This window comes from Drosophila eugracilis, unplaced genomic scaffold, assembly GCF_018153835.1.
Source record: "Drosophila eugracilis isolate 14026-0451.02 unplaced genomic scaffold, ASM1815383v1 contig_2167, whole genome shotgun sequence".
NCBI classification, from domain to species: domain Eukaryota; kingdom Metazoa; phylum Arthropoda; class Insecta; order Diptera; family Drosophilidae; genus Drosophila; species Drosophila eugracilis.
The window spans coordinates 3,800,517-3,813,723 of NW_024573052.1; the positions used below are offsets into that span (position 1 = coordinate 3,800,517).

At 45.0% G+C, this 13,207-nt stretch overlaps 6 protein-coding genes across 9 annotated transcripts; 5 read left to right on the forward strand and 1 right to left on the reverse strand.

The window, feature by feature from the left end:
* The first annotated feature begins 22 nt into the window (after window positions 1-22).
* LOC108105524 (mitochondrial tRNA-specific 2-thiouridylase 1) lies at window positions 23-1,529 on the forward strand. The gene is made up of 2 exons (XM_017212150.1): window positions 23-764; window positions 885-1,529. The coding sequence occupies exons 1-2, from the start codon at window positions 111-113 to the stop codon at window positions 1,374-1,376; spliced, it is 1,146 nt and encodes a 381-aa protein (XP_017067639.1). The 5' UTR covers window positions 23-110; the 3' UTR covers window positions 1,377-1,529.
* Window positions 1,530-1,544: 15 nt separating this feature from the next.
* Window positions 1,545-3,777, reverse strand: LOC108105523 (cell division control protein 45 homolog). The gene is made up of 2 exons (XM_017212149.2): window positions 2,663-3,777; window positions 1,545-2,608 (listed from the first exon to the last, which is right to left on the reverse strand). The coding sequence occupies exons 1-2, from the start codon at window positions 3,574-3,576 to the stop codon at window positions 1,792-1,794; spliced, it is 1,731 nt and encodes a 576-aa protein (XP_017067638.1). The 5' UTR covers window positions 3,577-3,777; the 3' UTR covers window positions 1,545-1,791.
* A 256-nt stretch (window positions 3,778-4,033) lies between these two features.
* On the forward strand, window positions 4,034-4,711 carry LOC108105538 (ribonuclease P protein subunit p21). The gene is made up of 2 exons (XM_017212170.2): window positions 4,034-4,279; window positions 4,339-4,711. The coding sequence occupies exons 1-2, from the start codon at window positions 4,113-4,115 to the stop codon at window positions 4,709-4,711; spliced, it is 540 nt and encodes a 179-aa protein (XP_017067659.1). The 5' UTR covers window positions 4,034-4,112.
* Window positions 4,681-6,471, forward strand: LOC108105537 (gamma-butyrobetaine dioxygenase). Its single transcript, XM_017212169.1, has 2 exons — window positions 4,681-5,361; window positions 5,792-6,471. Exons 1-2 carry the CDS (start codon window positions 4,775-4,777, stop codon window positions 6,423-6,425), a joined length of 1,221 nt encoding a protein of 406 aa, XP_017067658.1. The 5' UTR covers window positions 4,681-4,774; the 3' UTR covers window positions 6,426-6,471.
* Window positions 6,472-6,717: 246 nt separating this feature from the next.
* Window positions 6,718-12,170, forward strand: LOC108105485 (protein suppressor of white apricot). 4 transcript variants are annotated; one of them, XM_017212104.1, is made up of 9 exons: window positions 6,718-7,218; window positions 7,953-8,125; window positions 9,066-9,274; window positions 9,604-10,320; window positions 10,379-10,700; window positions 10,761-10,765; window positions 10,826-11,012; window positions 11,094-11,222; window positions 11,281-12,170. In XM_017212104.1, exons 1-9 carry the CDS (start codon window positions 6,929-6,931, stop codon window positions 12,075-12,077), a joined length of 2,829 nt encoding a protein of 942 aa, XP_017067593.1. In that variant the 5' UTR covers window positions 6,718-6,928; the 3' UTR covers window positions 12,078-12,170. The 4 variants fall into 4 exon arrangements, with proteins under 4 accessions (XP_017067593.1, XP_017067591.1, XP_017067592.1 ...); XM_017212102.1 differs by having other exon boundaries at window positions 10,761-11,012; XM_017212103.1 differs by having other exon boundaries at window positions 10,761-11,012; window positions 11,287-12,170.
* A 439-nt stretch (window positions 12,171-12,609) lies between these two features.
* LOC108105487 (chymotrypsin inhibitor) lies at window positions 12,610-13,130 on the forward strand. The gene is made up of 2 exons (XM_017212107.1): window positions 12,610-12,743; window positions 12,796-13,130. Exons 1-2 carry the CDS (start codon window positions 12,665-12,667, stop codon window positions 12,996-12,998), a joined length of 282 nt encoding a protein of 93 aa, XP_017067596.1. The 5' UTR covers window positions 12,610-12,664; the 3' UTR covers window positions 12,999-13,130.
* Window positions 13,131-13,207: the final 77 nt, after the last annotated feature.

Sequence of the window (13,207 nt, forward strand, 5' to 3'; positions counted from 1 at the left end):
CAATTTAATCGGTCCCACTATTCACGCAATCAGCTGTTTCTGCCGCAAAAACATTTGTTGACTTAACATGAGCTGTTTAAGTTTAAAATTATAGAACAAGTCTGAACTGAATGATTCGCAAAGTAGTAGTGGGCGTGTCTGGGGGCGTGGACAGCGCTGTCACCGCTCACCTGCTGTCAGAACGAGGATTCAATGTGTTGGGAGTATTCATGAGAAATTGGGATGAAATGGACGAAGTGGGTCGGTGCAGCGGCGAGGCCGATCTTAGGGATGCAGAGTGGGCATGTCGGCTTCTGGGAGTGGAGCTGCGCCAGGTGAACTATGTGCGCGAGTATTGGACGGCTGTATTTAGCCAATTCCTGGACGATTATCAACAAGGATTAACTCCAAATCCAGATATTCTGTGCAACCGCCACATCAAGTTCGACCTTTTCCATAAGCACGCACTAGATAATCTCAATTACGATGCCGTGGCCACAGGTCACTATGCCCGCAATAGTTTAGGAAACTATCTGGAAGGAATTACTTCTCAGAAGGAAGCACGTTTGCTAATACCCGCCGATACCTTCAAGGATCAAACATTCTTTCTGGCCGGGATTTCCCGAAAAGCTCTGCAACGCACCATGTTTCCTTTGGGAGATCTCCAGAAGACCCAGGTGAAGGAATTGGCCACAAAAATTGGACTCAATCGCCTTGCCAATAAGAAAGAGAGCACGGGCATTTGTTTCGTTGGCAAACGAAACTTTAAGGATTTTATAAAAGAGGTAAACAGAACATACATATGTACATACATCTCGATCCATGAAGTTATGATATAGAATGGACTTCATATGAGACTTCTCGACATGACCAGGAACTCAAAGTTTGTTCGCCTCTTCTTGCAGTACATTACATCCAAAAATGGTCCTTTTATAGACATCGACAGTGGAGCAGTAGTTGGCCACCACGAGGGCATCCATCAGTGGACTGTGGGCCAACGTTGCCGCTTAAGTTCATACCTGCAACCCTATTTTGTTGCCAGGAAAGATGCCGTCAACAATAACATCTTTGTGGCAGCAGGCCATGATCACCCCGCCTTACTTAGCACCCACATAAACATCGATCCACCCAACTGGCTGTGTTCTAAGTCCCAAGAAAAGCTTTTGGATACCGGCCAGTTAAGATGCCGCTTTCGTTTCCAGCACACGAAACCCTTAGTGGACTGCCACCTGAGGATCTCAGCAAAGAAAGACTTCCATGTCGAGTTGGATGCTCCTTTAAGAGCCATTACGCCAGGACAATATGCTGTGTTTTATGACGACACGGCTTGTTTAGGTTCAGCTCGTATCCTTTGCGCTGATCCTCTTAACGAAAACCTTCAGGCACAACAAATTTAAGTTGAAACACTAAACGGTTCATGGTTTTTTTGTGGAAAAAACCTTCTAAGTCAGGAAATGATTGAGAAATCTAGTTAGCCTAGTTAATCGATGATTAATTAGTTCTTTGTATTGTTTCCTTTGATCCATAAAAATACACAAATTCTCTTTTAATTTCACGGTTAACACTTTAAACATATACGCAGTTTATTCTAGGTCAGATTTACAAATAATTTTCTAAAAAAAAAAAGCTGTCCTTAAGTTAGCGTAGTCCTGGGCGCAATTTCTAAATCATTAACACATTTTAGTCGCACATAAATAGGGTTTGTTTACAATTGTAGCTTAGAATTACAAATTATGTCTCATCTTAATATCCAACTTAGTACATAAATATGGTTGAGCGGGGATGTAGGTAGTAGTTTGAAGGTTGAGTGAATCAAGTGAGAAGTACGGTGAGGGCATCCAGGAAGCGGGTAAGGTCGCTCTGCCGTAGCTGAACCACCGCAGGCTCAAAAAAATCCTGCAGTAGAGCAACCCCACTCTTTTGCGCCGCCTGCTCAAAGGCCTTGCCAAAGAAATTTCGCGGTGAGTCTTCCCTAACAGGGGCGATCCCGACCAGCAGACACATGCCCTGCGCTGCGTCCAAGGGACAACTTGCGATCAACGGCAAGTCCGGCGCCTGTCTGGCTCTACTCGTTGCTACGTGTCCGCGCAAAAGGAAGCGTGCGAGGAGTCCTAGGGCATATGGACACGAGAAGAAGGCATGCTCCTCTTGCAGGACGTAGTAGAAAAACGATCCAGCGGAGAGCACTTGGCGTGCCTCTAGACTGCTTTGCACCTGCCTAAAAATAGCGGCATGCTGAAGCTTCGCCTGGTCAATTCCCGCAGATAAAAGCTGTTTGTGCTGGCGACTCAAAGCATCGGAGGCCTCCAGAAAGCAGTCCTCCGGCGTCTTGTGCTTCTTCACGGACTCCATTATGGCGAGCAGTGCATATACGTAGTCGGCAGCCGCATATCTGCTGCGGTAACCATAGCTCAGGGTAAAAGTTCCATAGACAATGTCTGGTATGTCGTACTTCTCCGCTAGTCGCTCAACCATCGAGTAGAACTCCTTGCGAAGCACCAAATCCATAGCTCCGTACGTCTGGCGGGCGTGGACTAGGGGTAATCCCATCTCAAGTAAAAGTTCGTGTAATCTCTTCTCACCGCGAAGTGTCCACAATTTCAATTGGCATGAGGCGTAGCGAGAGTACCTGGATAGGATTGACATATAGTTTCAATGACTAGAATATACTCCCTATGCTTACCTCATCGACTCCGTAACGGGCCAGTGGCGGTACAAAACCAGATGCAAATCATTCTCAAAGCATATCTTGGAAGCACTCATTGTATTCTGGTCATTTGTTTTGTTCGTAAGCCGCGACACATGCGACTGGATCTGTTCCAGTTCCAAAGTGTACGCTCCACTTTCAATTTTACCCAGCAAAAGCTGTTCGGTGATACCCACAATGGCCCACCAGAGAAGGTCCATATTGTCCTTAGAGAGCTTCCAGGCCAACTCGAAAACCAGTAAAGCAGCGGACCTGCCATAGTAGCTAAACTGGGTGTATTCGAACATGATCCTGTCGCGTTCTGATTCCCATTGTCGGCGAGCTCGCTGCTTCAAGATGCGCTGCTCATGCCGTTCCAAGCGGCTAAGCTTGCGGTTCTGTGGAGGCTGATCCTCCGCATCTGATTCTCCGGCGCCACTGTCGTTATTCTGGTTTTCTTGGTCGGAAGATTCGTCGTCCTCTTCGTCTTCAACTTCTTCGGAATCATAAAAGATAGTCTCGAAGGCTGGTATATTCTCCTCCAAGGAGGCATCCCCCAGAATGCACACTTGACGATCACTGTAGATATTACAGACATCCAAAGGTCGATGCGAATCGCAGATGAAAAAGGTAACATCCTCTGCAGGCTGCAACAGTTCCACAATATCCACACAGCCGCCGCAGTTTACCAGCACCACGTACTTTACATCGCCCTGGTGCTCTCCATAGGCTCTTTTTAGACCAGTCACACCCATAATGGGCACCACTGTGTAAAGCATGTGGTCGTATTTAAACAAAGCCTGCAGGATGCGACTTGCGCAGATGGCATCGATGTCATAGTTGACTACGATCAGAATGCGCTTGCCCACCAGTTGGCGGTAGAAATCGTTGCGCAGATCCTGGACAAACATGGCGAAGCCTAGTGAGAGTCCCTACAAAAGCACTACTGACTGGTTAGTTTTTGGGACTTTTGACTGTTTTTTTCAGTGGTTTTCGCGTAACGGAATGGGACTTTTAAGTGACCGGGATGCGTCTCATTTTGCGGGTTTCCGCTACCGCTGCACTTTTGCCAATTGCAATTGGCGAATGAAAAACGCGGGAAAAAACAGCTGGATATACGGGTGTGACCAGCCACATACAAAACAGAAATGCTCCGCTTAATTTCCTTTCACTCGATAACAGTGGTATTATCTGCAATTTGTGATAGGCTCAGGCAAACAGAAGTTACATTATTATTATATATATTTGTATCTTATTACATTTAAATTTTTTTTTTTTTTTTTTGCATTTTAAGTACCGTAGTGCTTGTGCATTAAAAAAAAAAAATAATATATTTTGGCGCTCCAGAAATGGTCATACTGCAACGCGACATGTGTTTTGTTTTGAATGTTAAGAATACCCGAAGAGTCCATGAAATTGCAAAGTTTATGTAAAAATCACACAAAACATGTCCAATGACAAAAAGAAGAAGCTGCAGACGCAGCGTCATGTCTCCTCCCGGATGAACTTCCTCTTTCAGGCTTCGAATTTAATGGCTGCAGGCAATCAAACCAAACTAGCCGCCCATTACGGAAAACTCTGCCGGAATGTAGGCACAAAAGCACTGATGCGCATGTAAGTGGCTTTCCAGTTGAACATTGGAGCTTAATACTAAAGATTTTATATGACTTTAGGGCACCTGCTGTAAAACGCTCCCTATGCAGGCTCTGTTTCCTTCCCCTTATTCCCGGAGTAAATACAGAGCTCCAGGTGGCCGGAGCCCCTAATAAAGTGCCTCCTCTGCAGGATCCTTTAAATACCGCAAAGAAAAACGGAAAAAAGCGACATCGCAGGCTGCGCAAAAAGCCCAACAAGAAACTTAAAACCGAGGATGCAATAAACAGCAGCGAATCCCAACCAGAAACCCTCGAAAGAATTCGTCTGTTTTTGGAGTGCTCACTCTGCCGGAGCCGGCAAAGCTTTCCGACGGACAATAAAAAAGACTGTTGGCTGGAGCAGCCGCAATCCGTGGTGTCTCTCCCCGAAGAAAACAGAGAGATAGGTTAAAGCTTTCCTTATCTGGTCGTTCGCCCCTTTCTATCGCCTGATTGTTCGGCAGTTGAGCCCGGAATGCTGAGCTGTAGACAACTGATTTCTTCCCGGCTGTTCCAGCTCCGGAAAAAGAGCATATTAGCTCGTGTACGGGCCTCCGATTATGTGGAAGTCCTGGAGGAGCAGGGTGATCTCTTGAAGTACCCACAAGTTTGGCTAAGGGATAATTGCCAATGTGCTGAGTGCTTCCACGCCGCCACAAAAGCCAGGAGAAGTCACTGGGAGCGTGGACCGTTGAATGTCGAAGTGTCCCAAGTGACTTACAACCCAGAGAAGAAACAGTTGGATATCATATGGCAGGATGAACACAAGAGCACCTTTGATCTGGGGTGGCTCAGAGAAAGGGACTTCGGAGAGTCGACGAGAAAGCGTTACCTAGAACAGGTTTACAAACCATCCGCACAACTCTGGGGAAAATCGGAATTTAAGACTGTAAGAAGGGAATTTCAATACCAAGATGTAATCCAGGAGGATGCAGTGCTTAAGGATTGGCTAGAGGCACTGGCAATCCAAGGATTTGCCATTCTGAAAGGGGCCCCCAACGACATTAATGTCACCAAGCATTTAGCCAAAAGAATTGGCTATATAAAACGCACCACCTACGGGTAATTAATCTACTATTTCATACACACATCACACACCATACCAAGTTTTTACCAAGAGCTCCAATCTACTAAATATCATAATCAGTTGATTATTACATTAGTTTTGTGCCAGGTGTTCGTATTTCCTTCTCTTGATAAAGATTTCTAGATAGTACAACAATCTTGAAAAAAGACTATCTAAAACTCGTCAGATTTTCTTAAATCGTATTTATTTTATAGCCTATAAGATACACTATTAAAAACAGAAGATGTAATATTCTTAAAACTAGCTAAGTGGTATCATGGCTTCGGACGGCTGTGCCATCCTAACCATATGCTCAATAAAAATATGGATAAGCCAAGCGGCTCGAATTTTTGAGGAACAGATCATTTCAGTTACATTACTCAACTCCAGTTCCAATCTTACTATCCCTCATTCTACATCCCTTAGCGATGTTTTCGAGGTTAAATCCAAACCAAATGCGGGAAACTACGCCTATTTGATGACTCCCCTACCGCTCCACACGGACATGCCGTACTACGAATACAAGGCGGGTATCAACATCCTGCATACACTCGTCCAGTCGGAGTCAAAAGGAGGAGCAAATACTCTTGCGGACGGCTTCAACGTGGCCTCTCAGTTGCAAAAACTGCATCCGAAAGATTTCGAGATACTCAAAACTGTGCCCGTGAATTGGGTCGACATTGGACACGATGGTAATGATTCCAAGCCCTTCCATAGCCTCTGGAGAGCCCCGGTGATTTGTTTGGATGTGGATGGTCGGTTTACAAGAATCAATCAGAACACCACCAAACGAGATAGTCGTTTCTCGGTTCCTTTGGAGCAGGTCGTGTCCTGGTACAAGGCATATAATAAATTCCTGGAGATCGCACAGGCCGAGGCCGTGGAATTTAAGACTCAAGCCGGTGATGTTTTTGTGTTCAATAACCTGCGCATGTTACACGGGAGAACGGCCTACGAAGATGCCCCAGGCAACAAGCGTCATTTGGTGGGAGCTTACGTCGATTGGGACATTATATACTCCAAACTGCGAACCTTGAAGTTTCCAAATGCTATAGCTTAAATGCGCTTATGTACATAATAAATCTAATCTTTTAGCCCAAACAGAACATTATAATTTTTTGGATTTTAAGTTAAGGATTTGTCCTTAAACCTTTTTAGTTTAAAATTTAATACTTTTCTATACACAAATGTGTGGTTTTATAGCAGAAATCTCTCCGAACTGTAGATTATTTTTAAGAATAATATACAACATATAATTGCGATCGTTAGTATCGAAATTTAAATGCAAAATTCAAATATTCGATATATCGATAACATCGCGAGTGGTTAGCCCAGCTCTAGTATGAAATAGAAGTTGATAATTGTTTCACCTCTAGCATCGTATGCAAAATAAAAATATAATGGGAATAAATTAATAGAAAACCTCCCGTGAAATGCGATCATCTAGCCATTGATCCTAGATCTTGCATTTCGTAAACAGTGAGTGAGTCGCGTGGAAGGCAAAGGTCGTGGAGCCCCGAGCACTGAATTGTGTAGGAATTGTCGTCCTGTTTATCCACTGCAATGATGCCCTATAATGTGCGAAATGCCGGCGGCGGAAGCGTTGGCGGAATACTTCGGCGTACAGGCCAAGGAACCGGACCCACGGCCATAAGTAATGGAAGCAGTACTGGAGGCTCGGGAGTCGGTGGTGGGACCTCCACAAACGTGGAAAACCACCGACAAACACCATTGGAACTGCTTGTTTTTGGTTACGCCTGCAAGATTTTTCGAGATGACGAAAAGGCACGGGAAATGGACCACGGCAAGCAGCTAATTCCCTGGATGGGCGATGTAAATCTCAAAATAGACAGGTTAATAATTGGGACTAACCCGAGAATTAATTATACGATTAATCAGTTCGCATACCACTGCTACACAACACACACACACACAGCCTTATGCCCATTTTGTGTCCCGTTAGGACTACACTTATCCAGACAGTAGCGGCCAAATTACTAGTAGCGGGTAGTATGATAGAGGGACAATACTATTGTTAAAATTGCCGCTAGTATTTTGACCATGACTGTATTAATAGAGGACCTTTGAACTAAAGCGGACTGCACACACACTATACCCACACGAGCAACACACATTTACACACAAACACACCATTGTAATAACAGCTCTTTTCAGTGCTTCTCAAACTGTAATCTCTATCCATAAACAATTTGAAAACTGTAATTCTTTGACCGTTTTAAATGTTAACCGATTAACTTTTTAGCCACCGGAGCGGTATGTATATGAACGATCTCTAGCCTTAAAACCTAATCTTATTTGAAACTGCATTATATATATACCGTATTATTATGAATATTGTGTAACTGCGCGAGAGTGTGCGAAGCAAATGGGGATTATCCTCGGGTTGAAAGATTTTTAAGGAGCTTCCCTGAGCTCCGTTTGTTTCGCCCGCCCCTTTTCGCACCGCCCCTGAAATTGCAACGCCCACTGATAATGCTCCTCTTTCCTCTCTGTTTATATTTTTCTGCTTGCTTTCTTTCGGCTCCATAAATACCATGATTTCCGTGACATTTGAACTGAACCCCAGATACGACGTACGCGGTGCCCTCTGCGAACTTGCTCCTCATGAGGTGCCGCCGGGCGGATATGGCAACAGATTGGAGTACTTAAGCGCCGAGGAACAGCGTGCCGAGCAACTTTGCGAGGAGGAGCGTTACCTGTTCCTTTACAACAATGAAGAGGAGCTGCGACTGCGACAAGGTGAGTACCACTGGTATCGATAGTAACTCCAGATCCATTGATCTGGGCGGGGGTGTCGAAATAAATCATCCAGGGGTACACATATAGGCTCTTATAAATTATTAAGCACAATTAACTTGGGACATATTTAAAAAACTTTGGATAATACAGTGTTTTATTGAAGAAGAGTTTAAAGATCACATTATATTCGATGATGTCGGCAAAATATTTTGACTTGGCGTAGAGTTTTATTATAGTTAAACAGCATATTGTTGATAATGGAGAGTGCCAGAGATTTCTGCATCAGCGATGATTTTTATCCGAGAATATGTAGAAAGCTTGCGTTTAATAGAAATAGACTTAGAAATCATATTCCGGCAATTCCGATTCGATTTAATATTGCCGTGTATTCTAATCAGTCTGCTAACTAAATAATAAATATAATCCTTACGATGTCGACACCCCTAGTCATGAACTCCTGAAATTGTGAATTGTGTTACAAGTACTGCAAGTATCAAAAAGCGATCGAAGCCAAACGCAGATCGAAAGTATAATAAATCAAATCAGAACCAATCAATTCAATACCAACCACCGATAAAGATACCACCGACATCCCCTCGATATTTCCAGAGAGTTCCTTTTGGATCAGGTAAATACGCAAACCTCATCACCTGACAGATTAAATCGTTTTTTACAGGTGCAATAAGCTGGAGCGACTAGTTTGTTGTGGGTGATCCGGAATTCCAGGACCCCACGGGATTCCCAGTGAAACAATATATCGCTATCTAGCCCCAACGCCTTCTTTCTTTCTCTCTTCTCTCTCGTTCGCATCAACTCAAATATGTTTCTCTCGCTCTGATTCAAATTGTTATTATTATTGATTTAATTAGTCCCGTACTAAAGTCGCACTATTCCATATGTTCTCTGCTCTTATTTTGGCACGAATTCGCGGATCCTGCAGAGGAGGACCTTAAGCGGCTGCAGCAGGAAACCTCCGGTGGCAGCTACAGTCAGGTGGGCTTCCAGTACGATGGACAGTCGGCAGCCTCGGCTTCGTTCACCGGATCTTCCACGGCGCCCTCACAGCTGTCGCCGGCTTCCGAAGAAAGCGAGTTGCCTTTCGTCCTGCCCTACACCCTTATGATGGTACCTCCATTGGGCATGCAGCTGGTAAGTCAATTTTCCACTTCTCTAAACGTGAATACCAATCGATTAAAGGTCAAATTACAAGCTCAGCGATATGGCATTCCATATTCCAAAATTTTTTGGCTATTTTATGGACATAATACTGATAGTTCGGTGATGAAATCTGGAGTTACCAAATATCGCATATTAGAAAAAATGTCGAAAAATGTTTTTAATGCAAAAAAATAAATATATTTGTAATTTGATTAATTGAATCAATGCCTAAAATATCTTTTTATCCACTAAGTAATTTATATTAATTAATTAATATATGTTATTAATAACATAATTTCTCTGATTCTATGAAACTCCAGCCGGAAACGATGAAACAGCACGCCATTATCGAGAAGACTGCTCGCTTCATCGCCACCCAGGGCGCCCAGATGGAGATCCTGATTAAGGCGAAGCAGGCGAATAACACGCAGTTCGACTTTCTTACGCAAGGTGGTTACTTGCAGCCGTACTACCGTCACCTTTTGGCCGCAATAAAGGCTTCGAAGTTTGCGCCCGCTCCGGAAACTCCGTTGGATCAGAAGGATCCCGACCAGGAGTCGCAATCAACAGACTCACACAGTGAGGACGGCGCGGGTGGAAAGAGGAACACAAACCAAGTGGTCATCACGGTGCCCACTATCAAGTACAAACCCTCAGCCAACTGCGCCTACACCCAGTTAATCAGCAAGATCAAGGGTGTGCCCCTGCAAGCGGTCTTGCTGGAGGATGAGTCTAGTAACCCAGGAAATTCCCAACACTCGGGGGGAACGAATTCGCCCACGCCCAGCTGCCGATCAGACGGACACAACAGTCAGGGAGGGGAATTCACGCCTGTCCTGCTCCAGTACAATGGAAGTACCTTCACCCACGAAGAGGAAACAACTGTTCAGGAACAGCAGGATGAGAACGAGGCCGATAATGCCGAGCCGCCCCAAGTGGAGCTGCTTAAGAATACAAGTGCTTTGGCCCTGGCCCAAAACTACAGTTCTGAAAGTGAGGAGGAGGATGAAGTTCATCCAGAAAAGAAGCCAGATATAGTGAGCTCATTCGTAATTCCAAAAATCTATTCACTACCTTTGTATGTTCTTTTTTTAGAAACCTGAACCCGTGCTGAAGTTCCCCGTTCCAGAGGAGAGCCTACGGCACATAATTGACAAGACGGCCACGTACGTGATCAAGAACGGGCGCCAGTTTGAGGAGACTCTGCGAACGAAGAGCGTGGAGCGGTTTAGTTTCTTGCTGCCGGCCAACGAATTTTATGCGTACTACTTGTACAAAGTGACAGGCGATGTCGATGCGGCTTCAAAAGAGGAAAAGACACGGAAAGCGGCGGCCGTAGCTGCCGCCTTGATGTCGAAGAAGGGCCTCAGTTTTGGCGGAGCGGCAGCTGCTGTGGCTGGGAACAATTTGGATAAGAGTAGTTATAGACAATAGTTTTCCCTTGACTAGTATTTAACTTATGGTTCTTTCTTTTTAGCAACTGTAAGTTTCTCTATTCGCGCTCGGGATGAGCATGTTCCTTTACAACCCACTCTTCTGCAGGAGGCCAGCGACGAGGAGGCCAGTTTGACTGCCGGCGCAGAGCAAGTACGTCCCGGCATGCCAGATAGTGTGCAGCGGGCGATCAAGCAGGTGGAGACCCAGTTGTTGGCGAGGACCGCCGGTCAAAAGGCAGGAGGCAATAGCTCCGCGGCTTCTTTCGCTTCGCCACATAAGGAGCAGCGTCAAGGTAGGATATACATATATACATATATATATTTATATGGCTTTTCCCATTTTTTATGAATATATTGCGCGTTTTGTCTTGAAGCTGAAGAGCGAGTAAAGGACAAGCTGGCGCAGATTGCCCGCGAGAAGCTGAACGGAATGATTTCCCGTGAAAAACAGTTGCAGCTGGAGCGGAAGCGCAAGGCCATGGCCTTTCTAAATCAAATAAAAGGTGTGACTTCCTATTTATATAATCGCTGCTTTTACATAATTTAATAAATTTCCACAAGGTGAAGGTGCCACTGTGTCATCCACGGTACCCGGTGCTGTTGTGAATGCTTCAGAGCCTCCAACAAGGGCTTCCCGATCCACTGCCGCCGATAGTGACGAAGATTCTAATGAATCGGTCCGTTCTATACCCATCACTTACTTTGGACCGGACGATGATGACGAAGTGGGAGATCAGAAGCCCGAGGTGAGACCTGATAAAGAAGCGCATGGGGATGAAGAGGACGACGACGAAGAGGATGGTGGCGATCTGGAGAAGTACAATCTGCTGAATGATGATAGCACAAATACCTTCACCAGCAAACCCGTACTCCCTCCCGTGGTTCTTCCTCCTCCTGCCGTTCTTCTTTCGGACGACGACGACGTTCAGCTAGTGGCCACATCCTCCTCGCGATCCTCTGTTTCGCGCCACCGAAAAACCCACCGCCGGAGTCGCAGCCGAGATGGTAGGAGTAGTCCCAGTAGCGCTTCCAGTCGAGAATCCTCCCACCAAAGGCGGCAAAACAGAAGCAATTTTTCCAAGGGCTCAACGTCTATTCCGACCAGAAAAACTCAGCAGCAGATTACGCAGCGAAGAAAGAGCCCTAGAAAAAGGAGACGGAGCAAGAGTAGAAGCCGCTCTAGAAGTATCCGGCGGAGTAGAAGCAGAAGCATATCACGGACCAAGCGGCGAAGCCGTTCGCGGAGTTTCTCCAGCAGTCGAGATGCGGGACAGCGACGGCAGCAGCCACGACGACACACTCCCAACAAGAGGACACACAAGCGACATAAGCGACGCAGGCGAAGTAGCTCCCACTGATAATACCCCTGCTCACGTCGTCCACACCCACATTTCAAAGTTTTTTGTAGTTAACAAAGTGTATCAAATAAACCACCAACATATTTTTATAAACAAGTGGTGTGGTTACCTCAAAAAAGCGGGGAATCCTACAGAGCTGAGGATCCCCCACTGACCTTTTCACTCTCAATGTTGACTAGGGGATGTACACTATACAGGTTTTAAGTAGCTTATTGAAATGTAATGTCGAACTTCTAGAACTCGGATTGTCAACTATATATAAGTATATTAGTTATATGCACGTATTTTTGCACACTACATATTTTCAATTATAGTTATAGACATCGAGTTTGGGAAATTCGACTCAGAGATTATTATTATATATTTTAATAAGTTTTTTTGTTTTACCAGTGAATGTCCGGAGTTATCATATAGCAGATAAACACCGAATATGTCTGCAAGCTAAGTTGGTCTTAAGTTCCTGGGACATTATCATCGATCAAATATCATCCTCATAATCATATCATACCTTGCCCACTCGCTATAAAAAGCGGCTGGCAGTGAGCTCGTCGGTTTAGTTTGCTTTGACTGCTCCACAAGATTCAACGATGTTACTCCACTCGAAGTATTTACTACTATTCAGCTGCTGCTTCCTGGTTCTCACGGCCACCGCGCAGATTCCCATTAGTAAGTGCACACAATCTTTGGATCACTTCCTAATATATTTTGACATATCTAGCGCCCCGAGAGTGCGCGGAAAATGAAACTTTTCTGGCCTGTGGTCCCAGTTGCCAAACGGAGTGTGCCACGCTGGGAAAGCCCTGCCTGATCAACCACATTCGATGTCCCGATGGGTGCTACTGCAACAAGGGGTTCGCAAGGAATTCCGGGGGCAGGTGCATTCCTGTGGATAAATGCAACAAAGGCGGTTATGGAAAGTAGATCGGATGCCCACGTCTGAAATCTGCAAGCAGCTGAAATTCTGTGAATCGAATGACAATAAAATTCAATGGGATGTTGGCAGCATTGTTTATGGCAATGAATAAAACGAGTAGGCGGTATCTGGTTCAGCAATTAACATCTTTTTTCGTTCATGAGCTTTTATAATCGAAGCTTGCACTGGATTATTCATGAGAACTGTTTGTTTTAAT